At 32.8% G+C, this 27,236-nt stretch overlaps 1 protein-coding gene across 1 annotated transcript in view; it reads right to left on the reverse strand.

Annotated features, from left to right (window-relative positions):
* The window catches only part of GBE1 (1,4-alpha-glucan branching enzyme 1), a 266,291-nt gene that overhangs the window by 57,724 nt on the left and 181,331 nt on the right, over positions 1 to 27,236 (reverse strand). The window contains exons 8-12 of the mRNA XM_036017948.1: positions 24,931 to 25,046; positions 22,372 to 22,499; positions 18,609 to 18,707; positions 13,703 to 13,813; positions 9,253 to 9,424 (exon numbers count right to left, since the gene is read on the reverse strand). Of these exons, the coding sequence (XP_035873841.1) occupies positions 9,253 to 9,424; positions 13,703 to 13,813; positions 18,609 to 18,707; positions 22,372 to 22,499; positions 24,931 to 25,046 (626 nt within the window). The remainder of the gene's footprint in view (positions 1 to 9,252; positions 9,425 to 13,702; positions 13,814 to 18,608; positions 18,708 to 22,371; positions 22,500 to 24,930; positions 25,047 to 27,236) is intronic.

The raw sequence follows: 27,236 nt of genomic DNA on the forward strand, positions 1-27,236 counted from the left end.
ATGTGAGTCAAGGTGAATAAGTTACATCAGAAACATTCTCTAATTGGTTAAGATGAAGTTTCTCTAATGTGACTCTTAACCTAGATTATAAACATCAGCAAGGTTTTGCAGTTTCTTTTGTGAAAAGTAACCTGGCTGAAAGAATATTTCCAGCTCTGACAAGAGTATTTAAATCACGAGGGGAGAGTGATAGGAGATTCTATCAGCTAGGTTCCAGTGATTCCATCATTGTTGGATCTGTCTCTGGCCCAAACCTTCATTTTGCATTCTCTCCGTCAGTGGATCTCTATAGTGTAACCCCAGAAATTAAAATCCCATGGCGAGACTTTCTAAAATCACTGCTGGAGCCTCACACTCAATGGCTCTAGCTAGAATGGTTGGTGCAGGGCTCTCTGGCTTTCATATTTCAAAGCTCTACTGGTAATTACAGCAGCAGTTTCTTAACTCTTAGGACAATGTCATACTCATGGTAAGTTCTCATTAAATGCCAGTTAAATTGGTTATCAGTGGATTGTAAATCAAATCTGGGCTATTACTTTTAAGTCTATGCCATTTAAAATCGATGCTATTTGTGTCTCTGAGAATTTTAACAGGGCTTCAAGCCATTTACGACTGCTCCAATTGAGAATTCTGCAGTTTTTCACAGCTCAGTTTTATAGACTTCTACTAGTCATGAGACATTCGGTAAACTTGCCTCAATGAGCTAAATGAAAATGCCAAAGCTTAGCACTCCTACTGTTCCAGAGGATGTGTTTTGTTTTCCTATAACTTCTTCAATTCTAGCACTTGCCAGGAAGACACTTAAATTTTTATTTTATTCCTATCAGAAAAAAAAAATTTACAGGTGTGACACTAAACAATCACAGACAGAAGACTGAAGTAAGATCACTCATTTACACTGAGGTGTAATGTAGCTATCACTAAGTGTAGATGCACACTTAGGACAAAATCCACCCAACCTTCCCTGTAACTTTAGGGAGAATGTAACATATTCATTAAAAATGTTCCACAGAATTTCAAATGTCAAAATACAATAATCATATTGAGAAAATCCTTCACATTTAGTAATGGAAATTTTATAATACTGCTGAGAGATAAAATTGTCAGTTTGTAATTATGCCTCTATCCACAGGAATCACTCATCATGGAAACTAGAACAGCATCATGGTAATGAGGCTCCTACACAAGAAAGTACTGTAACGCATGTTCACATGTTGGCAACCCACACTGTAAACAAAAAATTAGTTTGCTCTCTATTGTCATTTTACTTTGTTTATAAATACAGCTGACAATATAAGAAAAGCAGATAAGGTGTCTGATTTAAATTTTATCTATTGATCAAAATATATTTGAAAAATGCTTCTCAATACCAAGCAAGAAACTCCAGAAGAAGCCCATTCCTTTTGTCTTGTTTGCGATGGGTAATCCAAGTCCAGCCTCCTGGTCACCCCCTAACAGCTGGATTTATCACATACTGCCTGCTTTTCTTTCCCAACTGCCCTTCTCTTTCTCCTACATCCTTCTATTGTGTGTCCTCTTCAATTTCTGTCCTATAACCACAGAAGTTGTCTGTATCTTTTACATCCTCTTAGAATTCTCTCTTTACTTCCTACCCTTCAGAATCACCTGAAAATATGTATTTTTTAAATCCCCAAACCCATACTATGACCAAGACCAACTCAATCACAATTTCTAGTACATTTTGTAACTCCTCAGGCCATTACAATGTGTAATTTTGAGAACCAGTGATTTATTGGTTCTCTCTGTTATTTCCTCATACTTTCAAAAATCTTTTCCTCTTTTTGACAGATTCCTGGAAAAACTCCGACCCTTGATCAACCGTGGCCTTCTAGAAAAGAAGTCATACAACCAAAAGGCTGATTCAATTTATATTGGTGATTACAAATCTCAACGAGCATTCAGTATTATCTAGTTATCATACTATGGTTCTCTAGTACTTTCACACCTGGAGATGCCTATTTCATGCTTCTGCTTTTTTTTTTCTCAAATGCCTTTTATTCCTTTCCTCTCAAATGATGACCTCACTGAAAACATATAACCTCAAGCATAAACTTCTATGTCTTCACACAGCTCCACTTATAAGCAACTGGTACCTATACCCAAAAACTGACATGGAAAAAATGAGTTTAACTTAAATAACTAAATGAATGAATGAGGAAACAAATCAATGAGTCATACTGATTCCAGGTTATTTCTAACATTTCAGTTTATGCATTAACAACTGAGGTCATGAGGAATATATACGTGTTTTATGATTACAACATGAGTTTTCCATTTCTTTGACCACTGTGCTGTATTATACTACTGAAACATTGCTAGTTCTGTTGATTCAATGCTGCTAGTTCAGTATATTTTAAATGAGAAATTTAAATCATTTATGTTTTGAGACATACCCAGAGAGTTATATGCAGCATTAAAATTTCAAATCGAATAAAGGTATACTCATTTAGAAAATGTTCTGTAACACTACAATCCCCAAGAGGAAGAAGAAAAATGACAACCAAGAAAGCAAAGCTTCTATAGCAAGAATAATTCTTACTCTAGTTCAAAGACTTTCTGAACAAGTAGAATATGAACATGACAGCATTTTAAGTGATTCAGGACACTCTGCATTTGAGTCTCTATATATGATGAAACTAAAGAAGATGAAGTCAAATCAATGGGGGAAAACAAAACAAAACAAAAACCTTCCTTTGAAACAAAGCTGGCAGCAAGCTCTCAATAAGAAGACTGCAGTCTTTACCCCCCCCAAAAAGGTTGTTTAACAAGACTCTTTTAACACTATTAGATAACAAAGTATTTAGGATCAGCTGTCCAGTGTAACATTCTCCTCACCATTGCCCAGCCTAAGATAGGCTTACAAGGAACTTTCTGAAAAGCCAGAACATTTTTTACAAAAGGAGACTTGCAAATGAATGATATTTTAATGTACTTTATTTTTTGAAACTCACATAAAAACCTATTATTTCCTTCTCAAATTTGTTATTAAATTTTCATCATTTTGTCTGTATAGCTGATTCTTAAAATTACATTCTACTTTGCCAATATTTTATTTTACTCTATTTTATTTTTTAAACAGTAACATAGTTGTTTATCATCAAGTATTACACTTTGCCAATATTTTAAGTTGGCAAGATGTGTTTAATACTTAGATTTTAGTTTATATGCATGTTTATATTTTAAGTGAATTAAATATTTAGTTTCTTCTCTTTTTCAATAATTCCAAGCAATCTTTAATAAAAAGTACTATCAATGCCATTATTTTGGTATTATCGAAATTCATACTGCCATATTTATATCAGTGTTTTCTCCCAGTAACTGTGATCACTGGGCACAGCCACCCATTTGCCGGCCAGACCACACCTTTTTATAGCAATTCCTGGGGAGTCACATTGTGAGGCCATGTGGCTACTCCTTCTGTCTCAGCAGACTGGGTTACGAAAGCATTACAATTCCATGATACCAGGTAAACCACCAGGTAACTGGGCAAAATATATCCCTATCCTCACTTTCTTCTTCTTTGAAGTGTTCTGCCAATTAACTTTTATTCACTGAGGTCACCCTATGTGTATAGCAGATGTTTTTCATTTTATATTTATTGTTAACAATCAATTAAACATTCTTAAACAACCAATGATTATAAGAAGTAGTGAAGGAACATCCATATAGTTTATCAACAATTGTATATCTTACTTTTCTAATCTGTATCCTTTCAGTTATAGTATCTTAATAGAAAAATAAAATAAAACACAAGTCATTTAACCACCAGTTTCCAGTCTTTCTCCCTGAAGAGCTCATGATATTTTAAAGTGGCTAAAAAAACACATTTTTCATTAAATTTGCCAACCCATGAATGATCTCTAGAAGAATTCCCTTAGGTACCAGTTTTTTTCTTTTATTTGAAGTTGAATATTCCCAACTGACTTTACTCTCTCCCTCTTTCTTTAGTCTTGCTCCTCCTTAAAATGTTACTGACTTCATTGTGTGGCTTTGTGATACCTTTCTATTCTAAGTGTTGCTGAAGCAGTTCATAAATTTCACCAGCAAGCTCCTAACCTAGTTTCTATGTATTGATATGGCATTCTCTGCTGACCTCTATCACTGTATTTAGTGCATGTACTAGTATAAAGGTACTTGTCTGCTTACTTGTCTGTATTTCCTTTTGAATTTTTAGACCTTGAGGGCACAACTACTTTCACTTCAGATTATCCACTACTTAGCAATATTCTGTATATAGTAGATACATATATATGTCTGAAGCATGAAGGAATTTTATAAATTGTGTTAAAACACATTCTAGAATGTGTTATGAATATATTAAAATTATAATTTAAAGATACATATCTTACTTTTAAAATTGAACTTGCCTTAAGTCAATATGTATTCCCATTCTCATTCTCTCACATACTTTCTCTCTCTCCCTCTCTCAATTCTGTGCTCACGTATACCAGAAAAACATGCTAAATTTTATCCAATGCTTACAGAGATTCATGCGCAGACACCATATAATATGATACATAATAAATGCTAATGAATAAAATGAAAACTAACTGAGGCAACTCTCAGATCCCTCATACATGAAAGCTAAGTAAAGTGTTTTCAAAGAAACATTCCATAAATGTCACTATGAATTAAATACAAAAATGCTAATAGTTACTATTAGTGAGACTGACTATAGAAATGACTTAATTTACCAAATAATATCAACTGGGAAAATGTTGCTTGATTTTTAACAATTAACTGTTATCTTTCTGATATTTTAAAGAAGAAATAAATTAAACATTTTAAGGAACTTTTTTGTTAAACTATGTACCATCAGACAAGATTATAAAAAACACTCTTAGATGGAATTGGAACATGAGTACTCAGGAGTCATATATTTAATGGAACCATGGATATTAAAAATAGTTAATAGTAAATTTAATTTAAAATTAAGCTTATATTTAACTAAAAGTTAATTATGATCTCTGTGCCTGGCAATATTCTAAGTCTTGCATATGTACTATATCATATCACCTTGAAAACAGCCCTCTGAGGCAGGCACTACTCCATTCTACCAATGAGCTTTTGAAGGCACCAGGATGATGCATCCTATCCAGGTCACACAGCTAGAAAGCTTACGTTTGTACTCAGTTTTCTTAACCCCATGCTCTGTCTTTTCCCTAAAAATATTAATTAATTATTAAAATTATTAATATTCATGGCTAATCTATACATTGATCTAAGAATAATTTTCCCTTGATTTTCCCAAAATGGAAAGCAGAAGAAAGAGACAATCAACCAGTTGCTGTTATATTTTCTAGTTGTACAGTTAACATGTCCCTTCACCTGCCCCAGTTGCAGTTTTAGCATAATGAGACTTGCATCATCTACCTAGCACATATTTGTACTCTTCTTTCATCCCAGGTTTTTTTTGGACTAAGGCATAGTATACCAAAAGAAAAACTTCATGAAGATTAAGTAAGATGAGGCTTATGAGAATGTTTTAGAAAGTATAAACTCTTATAATCACTAATATGAATATATAAAAAATAATTTAGCTATTCCTGCTTCCCTCTTCTATATTTGAATCTTTTATATGACTATATGACAGAATAGGAAATATAAATGTATTTATTCATTACCAATTAACATAACTTAGCAAATCAAAAAGTTCATAGCAAATGTTGCTCTGCTTGAACCAGAGTAGAACTTAAAAAAAAAAAAAAAAACCTCAAAATCAGCAGTATATAAGACAAAAATGGGGGGGACAACTATAACTGAATAATAAAAATAAAAATAACAATAACAAAACCAAAAAGAGTCAAACCGATATCATTCTGAGAAAATTCATTATTTATCTTAATGATTTTTAATAAGTGAACATATATTTAAACGCCTGACAAATTTATGTAAACATGGTTTAATTAAAAACTACAAGAATGTGTCATTATTTTACTTCTTTTAACTCACTCTTCCTGTATTAGAGGGAAATAAAATTAAAATTCCAGATAGCTAACAAGTTTAAAAATGCCTAAAACATGAGCAAACAACCAGGTTGCTCCTCAGTACTGAAGAATTTCTTAATTTGATTTTTTTAATATTAATTTTTTATATGCCACTTGAAAAAAATTACTTTGCTTAAAACTACAACTGGTGATTGCAGCTAATGAACAACTGCTAAAAATATTACATAAAGGTAATGTTCTATATGTTTGATATTCTCTTTCAGAAAAATGTGAAAACTTTGTGATATCCTGGATTACTGTGCTAGTCACTGCTAGTTCCTGAAGATATAAAGGTGACTAAGATACCGATGACCTCTATTTTCACTGAGTTTTAATTTTATCAAGGGAATCATATATTTAATAGTTTTTGAAATGTGATTTTCTTAAGTGCCACAAAAGGTAAATAAACTATAAAAACATATAACAGGAAAACTAGCATAGTTTGAGGCTTTAGGAAAGACCTCTAGAAGGATCTGAGACGTGCAGGTAAAGGGTTTGGTCAGGTAAGGGAGCGGGTGTTTCAACAGAAGGATTCCAAAAGTGAGAACAGCAACACGTACAGAGTTCAGAGCAGAAGAAGGCTGGTACATTTGATAACTGACAGAAGACTTGTTTGGGTCCAGCCAAGCGATCAGTGGGGTAACCCATGGGGGACTATTCATGTGAGGCTTCCAGGTCAGCAGGAGGACACTGTCACCATTAAAGCTAGTAAACAGCATGGATGACATGGTCAGAGAAATGGAAAATATCTCTATAGATATTTAAAGTCATGTTAGCTTATGTGGAAATATTAAATTTCATAATATAATCAGAAATTAGAGCCATTTGGAAATTACAGATTTTAAAGTTAGAGGACTGTAAGATTTACGTTGAGATACCAAGATAGAAGGAATTTTTAAAAAGGTGCTATATTGAAGTAAAATATGAGAAGCCATTTATTTCAAGGACAAAAGTAGGAATAAAACTTCATAGGATCTCTGAATTCTGTATCTAAGAATAATCTCAAAATTAGATTTGATACCACAAGCATGGTCAATTTACAGACATTATAGAAAGAGATGCTAGAAATGTGTTTATTGATTGTGTTACAATTCCAAGTTCCATGAGAAGAGTTTCCAAAAGAGAATATGTGTTTAGCCTCTATACAGGTTGAACATGTACAGTTGAACACATACAGTTAATGTGATACTAATATAAACATTTCACACAGTTTACGCCATTCTGGAGGTCTGTCAGTGTCCTAGTTGCTCATGATCAATTTACACCCTCAGAAAATACTGACCAAGACTCGAAATAGTTCTCATTATGAGCTTTTATCAGCCCTTCCTTACTTGAGGGTTATCAATATTAATTAAGTCTGTCCTCTGCAAAAAGTTTAGTTTTACTTTGATGCTTGCCTGGAGGTTCTGGTATAAGCTACAGGCTAGAACTGTCCTCAACAAAGGAGCATAGTCCCAGGACAAGAACCTCATTAGTTACTTCAAACTATTGACACTCTCTACTCTTAGGTATAGGTTTCTGAGTTTTAATTTTATCAAGGTAGTCATGTATTTAATACTTTTTTACAACTTTCAGACTAAAGCAATAGACTGAGTCAAGATTTCTGGAATTTTCAGGGACAGTAAACTTCAAGAATTAATTATATACGACTGACTGCATAAACTAGGAAGTCTTATTATTTTTTTTTGTTTGGTTCTGTTTTGAAAAGTGTTGTAGTTTCCAAGTATATAAGGTAGTCCTTTTCATTATTTTCTTACACTATCTTTAGACGGGACCACTTTTAAAAACTCTGCTTTTGTAAATAAAATAAAATGTTTAAAAATTTCTCACTAACCCTCAGGTCTCCTTACTCTACATGGAGACACAGTTATTTGCACAGGTTCATAACTCCACCTTTTTTTCAGAACATAGTTGAGTACAATGATTGTGCAACTAAGGCCTCACTGGAATAGCCGCATTTTTGAGGGGACTAGTCAGGGAAAACTAGTTTTTTTAAGGAAGTGAGGATGATTTACTTATGGATCCAATTCCCGCTAAGTCTCTCATGGAATTTGGTCTAGGGCTTGGCTGGCATGTGCAGTCTCACAGGTTAGGAAGGGCACTTCCTCGAATGTTAGTAACATTAACACTTATGATGATCCTGAGAGAAGAGGAATGCACCCAAAGGTGTAGTTAAGCAGGTAAATTCTACTGTATGGTTTATTGGGCTTGGCTTTCTAACCTCAAGCTAACAAAAAAATAGAAGTTTCCTATTTTATTTATTTGTTTGTTTGTTTATTTTTGATGTTCGAATATGGTTGTCTCCTAGCCATCAGAGAAATGCAAATTAAAACCACAATGAGATACCACTTCACATGGGCCAAAATGGCCATCATAAAAAAATGAACAAACAACGAGTGCTGGTGGGGTTGTGGAGAAAAGGGAACCCTAGTACACTGTCAGTGGGAATGCAGACTGGTGCAGCCATTGTGGAAATCAATGTGGCATTTCCTCAAGAAAGTAAAAACAGAAGTTTTTAAAAGTCCAATCTGAGATTCCTTACAAAACATCCAGAAAAAATGACTTAATTTGAAGAACTAAGGCTTTTACCGTAGAGAAGTCAGCCAGCCTCCCATAAGCATTTATCAATCTTCCTGCCTCTCTCTAGCCGAAATGCTTGCAAAAATCTCCTAATGCTCAAATGTTCAAATGGTCGTTGTTAATCAAATAGAACAGAAAACTGTATCAGTTGATTTCTATATTTCCTCAATCAAGAACCTGCAGATAATAATGACTTTTGAATACTCGTAATTTTTTTTTTAATATTTTTTTACCCATCATAATATCCCAGGCCAGTCTTTCACATTTATAATAAAATACACTGTTATCCAATTTCCTCAAATAAAACTAATAATATTAGTATAATAGGACATGACATGTCAATTATATCTTTCTTATGTTTAATGTGCAAACATTACAGTAAACTCAGAGTAATTAAATTCAGAATAATTCTATTTTAAAAATAGTTCACTCCACTTGTCAATAATATTAAGTAAAATACCAGCTATTAAACTACTTTTGCATTATGTATTAGTCTTAGAGTAATTTAATTTTTCAGTTTACACATGACAGCATATTAAAGGCATAAAGTTATAATTTTATATTTTAAATCTAAACAGCCAAATCAAAATATTCTACATATGCATATGTAGTATTAGTTAAGATTTTAAACATAGATTGGATTATGTATTCAATTCATATTTACCCATGAAATTGAGATAGCCTTCTCCACCAAGTGCATGAGTAATAAGTCGAATCATTTTATGAAGCTGTATCCCACGATCAATAACTGGAGTAAAAGGGGTCAGAACACTCATATTGGTATACATTTCAGCATCCATCAACCAAAATGCCAGTGTCTTATCCCCAACGAGTGCCTATGGAAGTAAAAACCATTGAGATGAGTGCAAAGAAGAGGAAGGAAGCATCTATGATTAACAGTAGAATAACACAGGATGGGAAACAATGTAGGAGAGGTGTATGAATTAGTATTAATTTAATGTATATTCTAATAATTATTTTCTGTGCTGAAGGTGAGCTGCCAAAACATTTTAGAGATCAACATGTGTTCCAGGACTGATTTTTATTTTTAAAAGAGCTTGGTGAAAAAGACAATAAGCTACCTATTATAACTAAGCAAATGCTTCAGATTTTCTGAAATTAGACTAAATATTTATTATAATATTGAGAATACTAAATAGATTTTGAAATATTTCTCAACCATGGATTTATTTGTTTTGAAAAAATGTAAGTTCCTAAATAATCTTTTATATGTGTATATTATATGTATGTACTGGGTTGGCCAAAAAGTTCATTTGTTTTTTCCTGTAAGATGGCTCTCAAAGTGCTTACTTATGTTCAACTTCATTTGAAACAGTTTTGTTAGATTGTATGGCAACAGCTATCATATCAGTTTGCATGTAGAAAAAAGCTTTTCAAAATTGGTGAATTTTTGTACAGTGGCTTTAATACTGAAGATGGAAGAAGATATACAACATTTTGGGCATATTATGCTTTATTATTTCAAGAAAGGTAAAAACACAAGTGAAACACAAGAGAAAAAATATGTACAGTGTATGGAGAAGGTGCTGTGACTGATTGAACATGTCAAAAGTGGTTTGCAAAGTTTCTCCATACTATTAACATTTTGACCAAATAATTCGTTTGCTGTGGGGCTGTCTTATGCATTGGAAGATGTTTAGCAGCACTCCTGGCCACTACCCACCAGAAGCCAAAAGTGGGAGATAGCCGACAAAATATCCAAAATATCTCAAAATATCCAAATTAATAGTTATCGGTGAAAATGAAAAATGTGTCTTTTATTTTAAGGAAAAATAACCATATGGACTTATTGTGTTGGCCAAATAGTCCATATGTTTTTTTTCCATAAAAAACACTTTTTTCATTTTCACCAATAACTTTGCCATTTAATCAAATTCAAACTTTGGTTAAATGGTATTCTCATCTGTATTACTTAAGTTGATTTTTTTTTTTTTTTTTGCTTTATAATAGCAACCTCCTTGTTCTCTAACTTTGAGGTAAATATTTTAAATCTAAACATACAAAAAATGTTCACTGTTATGGAGTGAGTTGTGACCTACGTCATCCCCCCAATATTCATTGTGAAGTCCCAACTGCCAATATGACTATATTAGGAGATAGGGCAAAGAGGTAATAAGGTTAAATGAGGTCATAAAGGGGGAGTCCTAATCCAGTGAGTGGTGTCCCTATAGGAAGGGGAAAAAACGCCAGGGATGAATGTGCACAGAAAAAGTCCAGGTAAGGACACAGAGTGAACCTGGCATCTGAAAGCCTAGGAGAGAGGCCTTAGGAAAAACTAAACCTGTGACACCTTGATTCTGTAATTCTGGCCTTCAGATCTATGAGAAACACATTTATTATTTAAGCCACCTGTCTGTGGTATTGTGTTATGGCAATCCTAACAGACTAATACATGTACCAACAAAATGCATCTTCAGTTTAACATATAACATAGAATTCTATATAAGTGTAGTTTAAAAATAGGATCTACTGCTAAAAAATGTTTGAAAACAATGTATATAAGATATAAGTATATTTATTAAATTTTGATTGGACAGCATTATTTCTTAAACAATTGGTCCTTCCCACTTATTTTGAATTAATTATATTTTATGTATAACTATTTCATTAATCTTTGATTTTATTATAAAATCATTTTGATAAATTCTGTTAGATTTTTACTATTGTGTACATATTTCTTTAAGATTTTATTTATTTATTTTTAGAGAGCGGGGAAGAGAGGGAGAAAGAGAGGAACAGAAGCAGCAATGTGTGCTTGCTTCTCGCCTGCTCCATACTGGGGACGTGGCCTGCAACCCAGGCATGCACCCTGATTGGGAATTGAACTGGTGACCCTTTGGTTTGCAGGCTAGTACCCAATCCACTGAGCCACACCAGCCAGGGCTATTAGGTATATGTTTCTATATTGTTCATTTTATAATATACAGGGTAGAAAAATAGTAGTTACAGTTGTTCATATGGAAAATAATACAACAATAAATAAAAATACAAGAACAAATTCTTTTTCACATACTCACAACCATAAACCTTTTGACTCACCCTGTATATTTATAATTTTTAGTAGATTCATTTGAACATTTGCTTTTAGAAAGAACTAGACAACATGCACCTTTTTATACATGCTTGGCAATCTATAATACAAGGAAGAATTACTAGAATCTGTAAAGTATGAAATAATTCTTGGCAAATCCATAATGTTTCAATACTTTTGGAGGAAAATTATGAGAGAAATCTATCAGTTTCATCTTCAGTTTGTTTATTCCATTCATTTATTCTTTCATTCATTCACAATAAATAAGTACATATTAGAATCTCAAAATGCGCTATGACTGCTAAGAATTACCAACAGAGAGATATAACTTTGGCATGGATTTTAGTTTTTATATTGTTAAGTATTTGGTTGGTCATTTCACCCACCCTTTAGTTACTATTACTTGTTTATTATTCTGCAATAGTTTGGTGCTGTTTTTTTTCATGTTTATTTGTTCTGCTCTACAGCCAATTTAAATTAAAAAGATAGCAGTGCTCTGATTTGAAAGGTGCAAAATTTAGCATATGTCTAGTTCATGAGTCATCAAACTTTCTGTAAAAGCCAAATCATAAATATTTTAGGTTTTATGGGACAACTTACTCTGTCTCAACTACTTAAAAGCAGCCATACACATAACGAAAATGAATGAGCATGGCTGTGTTCTAAATAACTTTACAAAAATAGGAAGCAAGCAGAATTTGGCCTGTGGGTCTTTGTAGCTGACCTCTGATCTATTTATATTTTCTTAATAATTAGAGAAGACACCTGAAGGACCACTTGTCAATTTCTGCTGCTATAATAGAGAAACTTATTTTTAAGCTTTAATTGTCTTAGTACATATACAGCAAATAATTCAAAACTTTTCACTATCTCAATTTTAATGTATAAAAAGTACATTTTTATGTTCTTTATATTTATAAGGATAGCTTTAAAAAACTAAATGGCCTCCCCCCCACCCCCCGCATTTATTTATGTCTATTGAGTGACTACTTTGAGCAGTCGCAGTGTCCAGGATGGAAATACAAAGGTATAAAAACAAATTTTCTGCCTAAAACATGATGAGAACATAGATGATGGAGCAACTATTCTTTTTCCTTTTCCTTAAAAATACATTTATGTCTAATACAATTTATATTTAGTTTAATTATCTATTCCATCTATAGTTCCATGATCCAATTATAGATTGCTCCCAACTTTATAAACTTACAAGATGTTTTGTAAAATAATTTTTGAGGCCCATATATATACTTTTTATTTATGTATTTTTAGACAACTAGATGGAGGCTTCAGGGGCAATGTGGTAACAGAGCATCGAGTCTTTCACAGGAGCTTCCCAGGTGAAGCAGGCATTCCTAGCTGTGTGGGCAAAGGACAGAACTGGAATGAGGAAACCTATTCAGGAGTGAGTGAGAATTTTACAGTGCTGAAGAACAGACTGCTTGCTGAGCTGAGTAGAGAATGAAAGTGAAACTGTGGCTCATGTCAGGTTATGCGTGGCCTTGAACATCAAGCTTCACTCAAAAGATCTGGGTTGACAAAATAAGCTTTGCTTTTTGGAAAATACCTCAGGCTGCCTCAGAGAAGATGGACTGTAGCTCAGGGGACATGATCAAAAAACAAGAGATTTTAGTGATGGAAGAAAAAAAATGATAAAAGCCTGTCCAAGGGAATAAAACCTCTGGAAGGAAACCAAAAAAAGAAATTAAAATTAACCTAGGTTAGTACCAATATTCCTCTCATTACAGCAAAGGAAAACATGCAAGATAACACTTGTGAGTTTCATTTACAATCTTTTAATTAGACTTTGGCAGGATAAAAATGGCATTATATTTTGAAGCTAGAATTTATAGTTCTACAAAATAAATTTAAAATGTTTTTCAAATGTAAGTAGTTTTCACATATAGATACAGATGTAGATAGATACATATAATAAGTTATATTAACTGGATTGAACTAAAGAAATTTATGTTTAAGTATGTTAATAAATATAAACACACACATGTGCAGAGAGCACAGAGAGACAGGGGGAGGGAGAGATGGATTTACACAAATATCCATTTACCTGATCGTGGCTTTCTGCATAAGCAATGCACTTTTCAAGGTAGCGCCTGTTTGTGAGTGTGTGCACTATATTGCCCATATTCCAATCTTCATCTTTAAACTCTTTAAGTAGCTAGATGCAAGAGAGGATTTAATTTGCATAAATTATTAATACTTACAATTTGCAATAATTATTATACTTACATTAAATTCCAACATTAGGGTATGCATCATATCGATCCACATTATTTGACACACAGATACCAGCACACCCATGTAACAAAGATGTCTGTTGAAACTTTTTCTGAAATCACAGCTTTTAAGCAGACTGTCCAAATGACAGTGGTGTAGTGTGTGTGAGTGTGAGTATGACTGTGAGTGTGTGTATGTGCGTGAATGTATTTTTACATTTGTGCAGATGGTTTGATCATTGCACTTTAGGATTTTTGCAACCTTTTTTCCCCTTTAACAGCTGCTACCTTTGTTTAATAACTACAAAAAAAAAGTATTATTGTCAATACACCTTTCTGTAACCTTTACAAGGCAGAAATATACTTCTTACATTTTTAGGTTGTATAAAAAATTAGCTTTTTTTGTTTTTTATTTTCCCAAATATACAAAGAACTAATACAACTTAACACCAGGAAGGCAAACAACTCAATTAAGAAATGGGCAAAAAACCTGAATAGACACTTCTCCAAAGAGGACATACAGATGGCCAACAGACTCATGAAAAAATGCTTAATGTCACTAATCATCAGATATATGCAAATTAAAACCTTTAATGAGATATCACCCTACACCTGACAGAATAGATATCATCAATAAATCAACAAACAAGTGCTGGCAAGGATGTGGAGAAAGGGAATCTTTCTGTACTGTTGGTAGGAATGTAGACTGGTACAGCCACTGTGGAAAGCATATAGAATCCCCTCAAAAAATTAACAATGGAACTGTCTTTTGATCCAGACATTCTGAGCTGGGAATCCCAAACACCAATTCAGAAGAACTTATGTACCCCTATGTTCATAGCAGTGCTGGTTACAATAGCCAAGATTTGGATAAGTGCCTATCAATAGTTGAGTGGATAAAGAACTGTGGTATCTTTACACAATGGAATACCACACAGCAGTAAAAAAGAATAAACTCATATTTTGCAATAGCATGGATAGAACTAGAAAATATTACACTAAGCAAATGAAACCAGTCAGTCAAAGGCAAGTGCCACATGATCCTATGTACATGTGGAATCTAATGAACACAATAAACTAATGAACAAAATAATAACAGAGGCTTAGATACATGAAACAGACTGACGGCTGCCAGAAAGGATGATGGGATGGTATGAGAAACAGTGAAGGGACTAACCCAAGAACGTTTATACACAACTCATGGACATGGACAAGAACATGGGAATTGAATAGAAAGGGGAGAGGGTGGGGCTTAGTGGAGGTAGGGAAAGGGAGAAAAATCAGGAACTATAATAGCATAAACAATAAAAATAAATAAATTAAAACATAAATAAAAGTTTAAGGACTAATCATTATGAAATAATTATCTGAACAAAACACACATTTCTGTCTTCACTTTCCCCCACAGCCTTCAATCTGCCTTCTGCCCCTCTAATGCCACTTCACTGCAATGCCCTGACCAAGATCACAGATGACTGTTTCTTAGGTCAGTGAATGCTTTCAGGCTAATACTTACAAGCTGTAGATGTTGACAAGGCTCACCCTTTCCCTCCCCACAAAATGCTTTACTTCTTAGTCCACCACTTTGAAACTCTTGTTTTTTTGCCCACTACTCTAGGCATTCTGCAGTCTCTTCTTCTGCCTGTCCAATAAAAAGCTGGTGCTCCTCAAAGTTACATACTCAGAATAGCCTCTTTTCTTTTACACTCTTTCTGCATGGGCTCATTTCTCTGTTGAAAGTGTCCACTGCATTCTGTGATGGGCAGAATTCTGGGGTGGCCCTCAGGATTCCTGTTCCCTCTTCTTCACACCTTTGTGTGATCCCTTCCAGGAGTGTCCAAACTTTTGGAAGAAGCGTTGTCTTGGGCCACACATTAAATACATCATGATACCTAATCACAAAAATATCTCATAATGTCTTAAGTAAATTTACAATTTTGTGTTGGACCTCGTTCATAGCCATGGGCTGCATGTGATTCGTGGGCTATGGGTTGGACACCCCTGTGAGAGTGTGTGTGGGAGAACCTTTGAATATGATGGATGCCCTCTGAAGAAACATGAGATAATAACAGAGTAATGTTTTAAGATGCCAAGTTTGTAATAATTTGTTTTGCAGCAAGAGAAAACTAATGCAGGTTTGGTACCAGAAATTGGGTTCAGGCTCACTTGTATCTTCCTTTGATGATTTTTTTTCCCTATAGAATTCAGACACGCTTACCCATCCCTCACAATATCTTTCTGAATTGCTGGGCACCAGAGCACAGACTGTCAGGCAGAATAATAGAATAATTGTCAGCCATTGATGTTCACATCCTAGTGTCCAGAATATGGATACCAATGTAATTACAGAGATCTTTTTAAAAAGGAGACATGATTTATGGGTATAAGAGGAGACTTAAGATGCTACCCTGCTGGCTTTGAAGATGAAAGAAGGGGCCACGAGTCAAGGAATACAGGTAGCTTTTAGAAGCTGGAAAAGGCCAAACAAAACAAAACAAAACAAAACAATTATTAGATAATGAAAATTACCAAATAAAATTAAAGGAGATGTAGCATATTTCACATATTTTATAAAGCAAATATTTGTTCAATAAATGATTATATCAATACGATAGTCCAAACTACTGATTCTTAAATCAAGAGGTAGAACACAGTAAATATTTTGCTTTTGAACAACGAAAGTATAAATGGAATCTAGTATTTAATCTAACTCATACTCTATGGGTAGATAACAGCGAATGCTACATAATTCTGGGTACGATTGTCATTTGGATTAATGCTCTTGCATGTCTTATTGACATTTGAGGGGACAGTAGCCATTCATGCAATTATTTTATTAAATGCACAACTTGTAAAAGTCAGAGAATATACTGAGTTGTAAAAAATATTATTTGAACTCTCTCTAGTTTTATTAACTAAGAGGTTTATTTTTGTGAGGCAAAACAATTTTTAAATAATTTCATGAAACAGAAGAGGACATCTGTCTCAGAGTATGTACAATTTAAGCAGATAGCACAGCCACATCCTAAACACAGGACAATACATTGTTCCACTTGTATGATGTGCTGCCTAGCACAGTGCCATCAGTATATAAAGTATTTAAAGGTTTAGTAAATTGAAAATTAAAAAATTGCCATCATTCATAAAAGGAAAATAATCCCATTGTGCATTATGAGTGATTGGGAACAAATTCAAGGTTGATATACACCTTGAAATATTCTTGAATCTGCACAAAGACTGGAGAATGGGGAAGGATTTTTAGTGGGAGGTTAACAAAGTAAGATTTGGCATTTGCTGTGGAAAAAGCCTGTGTAAAGATTAGAAATTGTAACATGATGAGTGGATAAAGAACCTTAAACCAAGGTGAGAAACTTGAAGACAATACCCGTTTTTTTTTTATTGTCATTCAAGTACAGTTGTCTGCATTTACCCCCACGATATTCCCCTCAATTCCAACTATCCCCACCTCCCTCCCTTGCTTCCACCTTCCCTTGGTTTTGTCCATGTGTCCTTCAGAGTTGTTTCTGAAAACCCTTCCCCCCATTATCCCCTCCCACCTCCCCTATGGTTACTGTCAGGTTGTTCTTAATTTCAATGTCTCTAGGTATATTTTTCTTGTTTGTTGGTTTTGTTGATGAGGTTCCACTTAAAGGTGAGATCATATGGTATTTGTCCCTCACTGCCTGGCTTATTTTACTCAGCATATTTTTTTAAAATAACAAATATAAAGCAACTTTCTCAGGTATCAAAGCAAGGTGCTCAGCTCATTTGTTTGTTTTATTTCTAAGATTGTCATTGGCTTCTTGAATTGACAATGTTTGTAAAGTCTTTATAAATGGAGAAGCAGAAATTGTGTTGATAGAGTTTTAATGCCACAGCTGTGCATTGCACAAATTGCCTTGAGCCACAGGAAAGACGTTAAGAGATGATTGCAATTACCACTTCCTTCAGAATAGGTTCTGTGGTGTTTCTATGTGAAGTCAAGCAATTCTAACATTGTGATCTCATGGCACCAGTTCATGTCTGTACAAAAGAGCTTGTCAGAAAACTATGACTATTTGATACATATGACTCCTTATACATATTCAGCCTATGATTATGGAATTGGCCACTAAAAAATGTTCTATATCCTATCTGAATGTATGTAACACATTTAGTATTGTAAGCACACATTAAATAAAACAAGATGCAATCTCAACTGCTTTAACTATCATTAAGTTTAATACAATTGTATTAGAAATGATGTGTAAAATGTTATGTATAATTATTCATTTCTAGTTACTAACACATGCTAAGGACTTCTAAATGCTGAATGAAGAACTGAGTGAATCCAACTATGCTGAGAAAAGACCATACTATGAAGCAAGTACTAGAAATTAAGGACTAACTTCTACATTAATTGATAATTTGCAAGCAGAAATAGATACTTTGATAAAGTTTAACATGTTTTAAATATAGAGCACTGAAGTTTTGTAAAATTGCATTGATAATTCCACAGCTAACCTTACATTAGGAATATTTCTCCACTTGCCTAGATAGTGCAAATATGAATACTTTATATTAAAACTTTCAGAAGTTTGAGAAGCACAAGAATTAACACAATTATGGGAGAATTTAGTACTTCATGTGTAATATCTGTAACTAATAATCACAACTAAGAAATAAATATTAAAAAATAAGTAAGCCAACATAATACATACTATCCACAGACGCAAAAAATATTTACAGGACTCTCACCTGGATCCATTTATCTGGAATTGCCATGGCTAATCGATAATCAAAGCCACACCCTCCCTGGGAAATTGGAGAACACAGAGCTGGCATTCCTGATACATCCTAAAACAAAGGACATCAGCAACATCAGTTCATACTGCTCAGATTTTTACTAAATGCCCTCTGACAGTAAAGGTAAGGCCAATAAATGAAAACAATATTTAAGGATGTAAGCATTAATTTTTGTAGAGTTTTGGTGGTATACTTGTAAAAGTAGAAAAACTCTGATGGCGTATCTCATTTCCCAATAAACTTTCGAGTCATGCTCTACACTGCAGGACAACTCTAATCTTGTGTGGCCATATTTTTCTCTTCTTTGTTATCACACACACAGAAAACAGACTAGTACAACTATTACTGCTAAAACATGGTTTCTCAGACTGATTTCTGAACTATTTTGAACACTTTTTATTAGTTGCTGCTTTCATGAAACACAAAACTACATGTAGTGTGTATCTGTTATACTCGTTATCAGGCATGGAGTGTATTTTGTGAGCACTTAGCTCACTTAGCTTACTTCTGATGAAATGGAAAGTAGAGTTGGTACATTAAGAGTGAAGCAAGAAAATGGCTTTCAGTGTAAGGGCCTTTGAGGTTATCTAGTAGATCCTCTTCATTCAGAAGATACAGAAATTGAGGCTTATTGAGGTGAAGGGATTTCTAACGATATATGCTTTTCAATGTTAGAGCCAGGACTCTGCCAAGTGAATGAATGAATGTGCTTCCAGAATTTAAAGATATATAAGGTATACTCTCTGACCTTCAGGGATTCATAAACTACAACCTAAATACACATACACACATTACCATGAAGTGACAATATGATACAATTATGATCATTGTTTTCTTAAGTACACAGAAAGTGCAGTGGAGAGACCTACATCTTTCTATCATTATTTTGTACTATTTTATTTCAAATACTCAATACTTCATCCACTTTGAAATATTTACTTTTCCCTGTGAATGTCATAAGCTTTTCTATTTATGTCCTTGTCCAAACTCTTCCTATAAAAGAATACCATACTATGAGCTTGCTGAAAAATAAATGCTTCCTCTTCCACAATGCAATCCCCAAACTATCCCCACAGAAAAATTGGGACAAAAAAATGTATGACCTCTCTGGTCTCCCCAAATCATTTATTAATTGGCTTTCTTTTGTGAATGAGAGGTATAGGTAAATATAATATATGGTGCAATATATTCACTAAGAAACAAAACATGTGTCAATTATATCTTATTTCTACATAGTACTTCATAATATATAACAGTGGAAAAAAGAAGATTGGGAAATAAATAAAAGAAGAAGGTTAACAGAAAAGAAGTCATTTTAAAAGAAGTTATATTTATCAAAATATGCTACATATTCACAGATATGGTAGTTATCTAGTTTGACTCTTTATAAGCATTAGTTGACTATGTATTAAATATCAGACACACATTTTAGGCCCTGGAATGAGAGATACAAGGCCTCCTGAGAAGAGTTTCCACAAGATAGGGAGTTTTCATAAGACTGGTAATGGGATGGTATTGAAGATCAAGAGATCAAAATAATTTTCTCAAGAAAACATTAAGATAAATTCTATATTTACCTTAGCTTTAAGAAATAATTTGATAGGAAATAGAGTCTGCTAAAACAATATTTGGACACTGATTTGTCTCGACTCCTAAATCTGAATCCTAAAAATCTTCCCCCTTAATGCATATAAGATATTTGTAGCTCTCTTTTGAAAGTGGAGAGTTAATGACTATCCTTTAAAAATATCAGAAGAAAAAAGAAGGTAAACATAAATATCATTAAAATAAATATATTTTAAATATACAAGGTTAATACCTATGAAAATAGAATACTGAATTAATCATAGATTTTTCAAAAGAACTTAAAACAGTTTTCATTCTTTAATATCTAAAAGGCACTTAGAATTAAAAATATTTTAAATTAATAAATTAATATAGCAAATATAACCATGTGGAGTGGTAGATATAGTTCAGAAAAAAAGCTTTCAATATTAATAAATGTCATTATACACAGATTCAAATATCTACTATAGGACTTTATATAAAACTACATTATGTATTTGTTAGACCACATTCCTTTCTTCAAAAAAAGTTCATGAGAATCAATTCCACATTTTGAAGAGGCTCCCACTAGACAGAAAAGTGATGTATTGAAATTGAAGTAGTTTTCAATTTAAGTAAAATAAATTGAAGACACATCTTGCTTAAAAAAAAAATCTGAAACCAAGTAATATAAAGTAGGCTAAGTCTCAAAGTTTCATTGGTAGAAACAGTGATAATCAGACAAGGGCTCCCTAGATGATGGAACTGTTTTACTTGAAATGAATGAAGAGATCAATGTAACAATTTTAAGTTTCATGTATTAAGTAATGGCTTTTTTTTAGTATGAACATTTGATTTGACTCATTAATTATTTATAGTAATTTGTCATATAAAATATCTCTGCTTTGAATTTCCATAAATATAATTAACAAAATAATTAAATTTTTGATGTTTGAAAGATAAAGCTAAAATATATAAAAGACAAAATAAAAGTTTAAAATACACTGTGATTGATGTTGAAAGATAGTTAGCACAAAGTATTAGCAAGACTTATAACCTATGGTCGAAAGTAGGTAGATAAAAAGTGTGGAATTAATACTGGGTACCAAAATGGTATTACGATGGTTGGGTTTTCAAAAATTCTATATAAGAATATATTCCAGGGATTTAGGATCCATATCTTTACCCTTAGAAGATATTTATATGGAAAAGGACTAAATAGAGTAACTTTTCTATGCAGAAAATCATACCGACTATTTGGGGATCTTTGGTTTTGAGAAATAATGAGTGAGAAAAAAACTATATCAATAATAAATACTACAAAAAGGAGACAGTCATTAACTACTACATTTCATTCAAATGAACTAAAGGCCAACAATGTGAAAATACACCTTAACTCTGAATCTTTCAACAATGGTCTTATTATTTTTATATGACGACCACTACACTTTGTATAGAAGAGTTTTAACATACTGAATTCAATTTCAATAATAATTTCTAGTCAGAAGACTCAGAAAACCAGAGGGAGTTTAGTGCTAAATCTAAATTAGCATAAGCATTTAACAAACTTCTTAATTTATCACATTTATCACCAAGAGGGGAATTGTCAATTATGCATATACCGAATTATATCATTACAGTGCAGCTTTGGGACAGTTAATCATGAACATTCAGTGATCATGAATAACCAGTGAACATTTGGCAATCGGAGAGCAGTAACGTAAACAAGAAAGGTAATTGCATAAGAACAAGAGAGGCTTCAGAGGAGCTCCCAGGCAGTGATCCATGCCATCTCTAATGATTAAACCAGAAAAAAAATTAATAAATAAATAGAAGCACAAGAACTTCTTTTCAATTCAATTCTTTTCTTTGCTGAAGGTCTCATGGCAGAAGGAACTGCCCGCTGATTAGGAAATTTTACTTTCTAAACACTGGAATTTTTCCCTTTAACAATGGAATGACGATAAGTAATTAGTGTACACTATCTCCTAGAAGGCAAACAGTGAATTCTAAATAATGTGTCACCCATACACTGTAGCTGCACTGTAGTCAGGGTACAATTTCAGTTATGCAATTATTGACAACATGAGATTAATTATTCAAATATTTCAGGCTGACAAAATGTTCTATATTAAAGGGGGTTAGAGGCTAGAGATCATTATGGCTTTACCTCAGCAACTGTTATAGCATCCGGATACAATGTATGAACCAAATGATTTGCCAACATGAGATAAATCAAGGCATCTTCATCTACGTGCAGTCCAAAATACTCATGATAATCACCTGAAAAACCTTGACCTAGAGAACATAAAATCAATGTAAATGCATTGTTAACATGTGAGTCTTAACTCTACACAAATTTCACTACCAATTAGTATGTTGATATCAGATTTATTATAGCAAAGTGTAATAAGCCTCAAAACCATATATTTCTGATGTTACCATCAGAAATATATGGTTTATCAAATTTCTGATAACATCAGAAATATATGATCTAAGTTAGAAAAGTATTCATATCAACAATCCTGCAATTCAATTTTTATTTTAAAAAAGCAAATAAACACACTTTGATTTACAATTTTAATTTAATTTTAATTGTATACCAGAAAAATAAATTGAAATGACAGTGAAAGGAATTCCAAATTTCAAATTTTAGATACATTTTGTGTTATCTAAAATGTTAATTTAGCTAGTTTCTATTGGATACTTTTTAAGTAAAGAAAAGCCAATATGAAAACTATCATAAAATTGAGGCATGTTTATATTATTTTAAATATGTGCTTCGATTTATGCAGTATGGATTGCCTATGATTACAAAAACATTTTAACATTCTCTAACATCTTTCTACCTTCTCCTCTTCTCAACTACCTTCTCAACTCCTAATTTTGGTCGCTTATATGTTTATATATATATATATATATATATATATATATATATATATATATAGTTATTGAGGTATACAATTTATTTTCTATTACTTCAGTTGTTTACACTTATTTTAATTAAGTCAAATTAGTACTCAATGCCTACATGTTCCGCCCTGCTTCTCTATAACTTCAAGTTCTTTTTAAAAAAAAATTTTTAAAGATTTTATTTATCTATTTTTAGAGAGAGAAGGGAGGGGGATAGAGAGAGAGAAACATCAATGTGGGGTTGCTGGGGGTCATGGCCTGCAACCCAGGCATGTACTCTGACTGGGAATCGAACCTGCAACACTGTAAGTTCTTTATTCTGAATCATTCTTTTTTACAGGATTCCATCACTGAAGGGTATTTTCAAGTGTAATTACAGAAGTTTTATTTTTTTAAGGTTTTTCAAATCTATACCTCGATGGCACTTCAACTATCAAATTCCTGTCTCGCTTTGTTTTCCTAAGAATTTTATAGGCATTGGTATTGGCAACAGAGTAGTAGAACCCAGCCATTTTTTTCATCCATGCAGGTAAACTCATTTTTCTTCCTAGTTATCACCTAATGAATTTCTCCTTAAGACTGAATTTTATGAACTTAAACACCCTGTGTCTTAATGTTAATTGTTTAATCTTATTTTTTTCAGGTATGTGTTCTTTTGCAGTACAGTTTCAGATTTTTTCTCATCATTCAAAGGGGGGAAACCAAGTAACTCAGATTGTTTTTCTTTATTGTTTTTGCCCATTAGGTCAAAAACTTTACATCACAGTTCTCTGTGTTTGAATCTTTCAGATCAGCCATGACCTCCACAGGGTTAGAACTCTATTCCATATCCCTAGATTTCAGTTCATTTCCCCAATCCCATATTTCCTTGGAAAATTCCTAGCCCTCATCTGAGGGAGGTTTTGCAGGCACATGTGGATATTTTAATTTGGTAGAAAACCTTTCTTGAATTTTGCCATGCTTCCCTTTTTCATCCTTTAAATAAGCTACTCTCCAGACTGAAAGATATTAATGAAACCTGTTATGTTTTACAGGTTCAATTTTGTGTGAAGCAACATTTCAAGAGAATATCTCCAAGACTGTGCTGTAGGTTTTAAAGACAGCACCACATTTTGAATACAGGTTCTTTCCTAGGCAGCTACTTTTCAAGATTGACAGTCTAAGGTCCGTTTTTTTTTGGATTGGTTGATGCTGGTAAATATTTGACTGCTAACATATAATTGTTTGACATGTTATCTACTGAAGAATTAGGTTCTGTGGTTCTATTTCTTTATACGACTTTTAAATTGAAAAACTGATCAATGTTTTATTATAAATTAATTTATAATTTAATTTAAACCAAGAATATTATATATAATACATCATGCATATTTTCTTTAATGTTTAATATGCAGGAACCCACACATTCACAAATGTTCTCATTTATTATTTTTGTTATTTATCTTCACTGTAAATGCTGTTATGTTCACATTCTGAGAGTGCTGCAAAAAAAGATTTCCTTACAAAACATTTTAGAAGAAAGCTACATATTAAAAATAGCATGTTATTATATACATATATTTAACAGAAAATCATTCTCTTTTATTTACTTATAAAATGTATTTATATACAACTTTTTGCAAAAAAGGACCAGAAGTGACTGGAAAATGCATACAGTGGAAATAATAAAAATGCATACAATGGAAATAATAAAAATCAAGCCAATAGTAATACTCATTGCAGCTTCTGTAACTGAACCCCAAACCTCGTTGCAATCCCCCAGTGAAAAAATAACATAGAATCATTAGTTATATCTGAGTTTGATTGGATTACCTACCCATCCCGTGGTGATGATAAAGCATAGATGTAACACCATCAAAACGAAATCCATCAAAGCCATATTCTTCCAACCACCATCTTATGTTTGACAAAAGGAATCTTAAAACTTCCCAGCTAAAATTTTAGAGAAATATATAGTTAAGCACAATGATATATAGTATTTCCTTAATTATTATACATTATTTACTAAGACTATTAATTAAAATTATAAATATCTACCTTAAGAATAATGATGTTCAAGAAATAGATCCTATAAAAACCAGAACTACTAACATTTATCTCATTTGATGAAACTTATTCGAAAAAGAAAATTAGCAAATTTATTTAGCCACAAAATCAATTAATATATGAAAAAAACTGAGAAAATATGTGTAGGTTGGGTCCAAAGTGCAGTGACTCTGTCTTGTTCAGTGTTGTGTTCTCAGCAACCACGAAGTAATAACTGCACAGTAGTGTGTATCACAACACAAAAACAAAACAATACCAAAAAAAAAAAACCAACCTGTTGCTTATCTCTGAATTTTCCATAGGATTTTATATGTAATATAATGATTTTTATATATAATATGTAATATGTAGTTTCTCCTTTTAGAAAATATAATTCCACTATCAGTAGAAAAATTGCCTTCCATGTTTGTCAGCTTAAAATATTTCCCCATTGAATAATTTCAAAGAAATACATTTCAGAGTAAAAAGTAAAAGAAAAAATAAAGACAAAATCAATCACATAACAAGCAGTATTATACTTACTAGCCTATTATTTTGTGGGAGTGAAAAAAAACGACCTAATTACTAAAATATACATGTTTAATAAAGTAAAATGTTTTACAAGTTAAAGTGCCCTATATCCATAAAAGAGGAAATGTACCAAAGAATTGTTATAACTCAATTAAGAACACCACATGAGACAAGCCTATTTTGGACAATTGAGAACAGGGCACCATCAATTAGTATTTTCTCCAGGCACACAGTTATGCTTGAGTTCTCTATCTTGTTATAACTCTGGTTTTAAGACTTTAATACCTCATTTAGTTTAATGACAAAGCAGTAATAGTGTACACAAACACTTAACCCAGTTGAAATTTAAGGTTTTTTTGAAACCTTCCATATATTAAACAGCAACCTGACACAACTGCACATTCAGTCATCACAATCAGCTTCAGAATTGTAAATCTAAACTTTGTGGAAAGATGAGTATTTGTTGTTAGTAACTAACTGCTTTATAAAAATTGCTTTAAGTTTTAAAAGCTGAAAGTTAAAAATAAAGAAATGAAAAAACAGAAACCCAAACAATCCAATGAAAGGGAGCATGGAAGTCCCAGATTGTTAGATCCAAACCACTATGAAAGTAGAATTTCTTAAGTTTCTATTATTGAATATTCACTTAAGGTTTAAGAAAATATTCTGTTTAACAACAACAAAAAAAAGGAATAAAAACAAAGAGGCATTATACAAATGAACAAGATCAAAAATAAGTATTTTATACAGAAATTTCTAATAATACATTTTATAAGTTTTTTTTAAGATTTTATTTATTTTTAGAGAGGGAAGGGAGGGAGAAAGAAAGCGAGAGAGAAACATCAATGTGCGGTTGCTGGGGGTCATGGCCTACAACCCAGGCATGTGCCCTGACTGGGAATCGAACCTGTGATGCTTTGGTTTACAGCCCACGCTCAATCCACTGAGCTACGCCAGCCAGGGCCTAATAATACAATTTTTAATTAATAGCCCTTATTTATTAGAGCAGTTTTAGGTTCTCAGCAAAACTAAAAGGAATCTATAAAACAAAATAAATGAATAAACTGAAACAGTTTCACAGAAGTTGATGGTTGCCAGATCAGAGAGCGTTTCGGAGACTGGGTGCAAAAGGTAAAGGGATCAAGAAGTAAAAATTAGCAGTTACAAGATAGTCACAAGGACATATAGTACAGCATAGGAAATATAGTCGATAATACTGTAATAACTGCTGGCATGTAAGGGGACAGGGTAGGACTAGACTTAAGGAGAAATCATTACATAAGTTATATAAACATCTAACCACTACGTTACAGCTGAAAGTAATATAATATTAAATGTCAAAAGTAATTTAAAAATGAAAAACAATTACAAATATCACAGAAGGCATTTAAAGCCTATCCTTAAAGTCCACAGGCAGCCTACTTTCCAAACAACTGAAGGAGTCAGATGTTGACTTCTGGAAGGTAATGTCAAAAATATATATACCTTAGTGGCGAGCATAAACGTCAATATAATAACTACTTTAGTTATTAGTGTTATGTCTTAAACTAATTAACAAATAAGTTA

The sequence above is a fragment of the Phyllostomus discolor genome, chromosome 2, assembly GCF_004126475.2.
Source record: "Phyllostomus discolor isolate MPI-MPIP mPhyDis1 chromosome 2, mPhyDis1.pri.v3, whole genome shotgun sequence".
In the NCBI taxonomy this organism is placed as follows: domain Eukaryota; kingdom Metazoa; phylum Chordata; class Mammalia; order Chiroptera; family Phyllostomidae; genus Phyllostomus; species Phyllostomus discolor.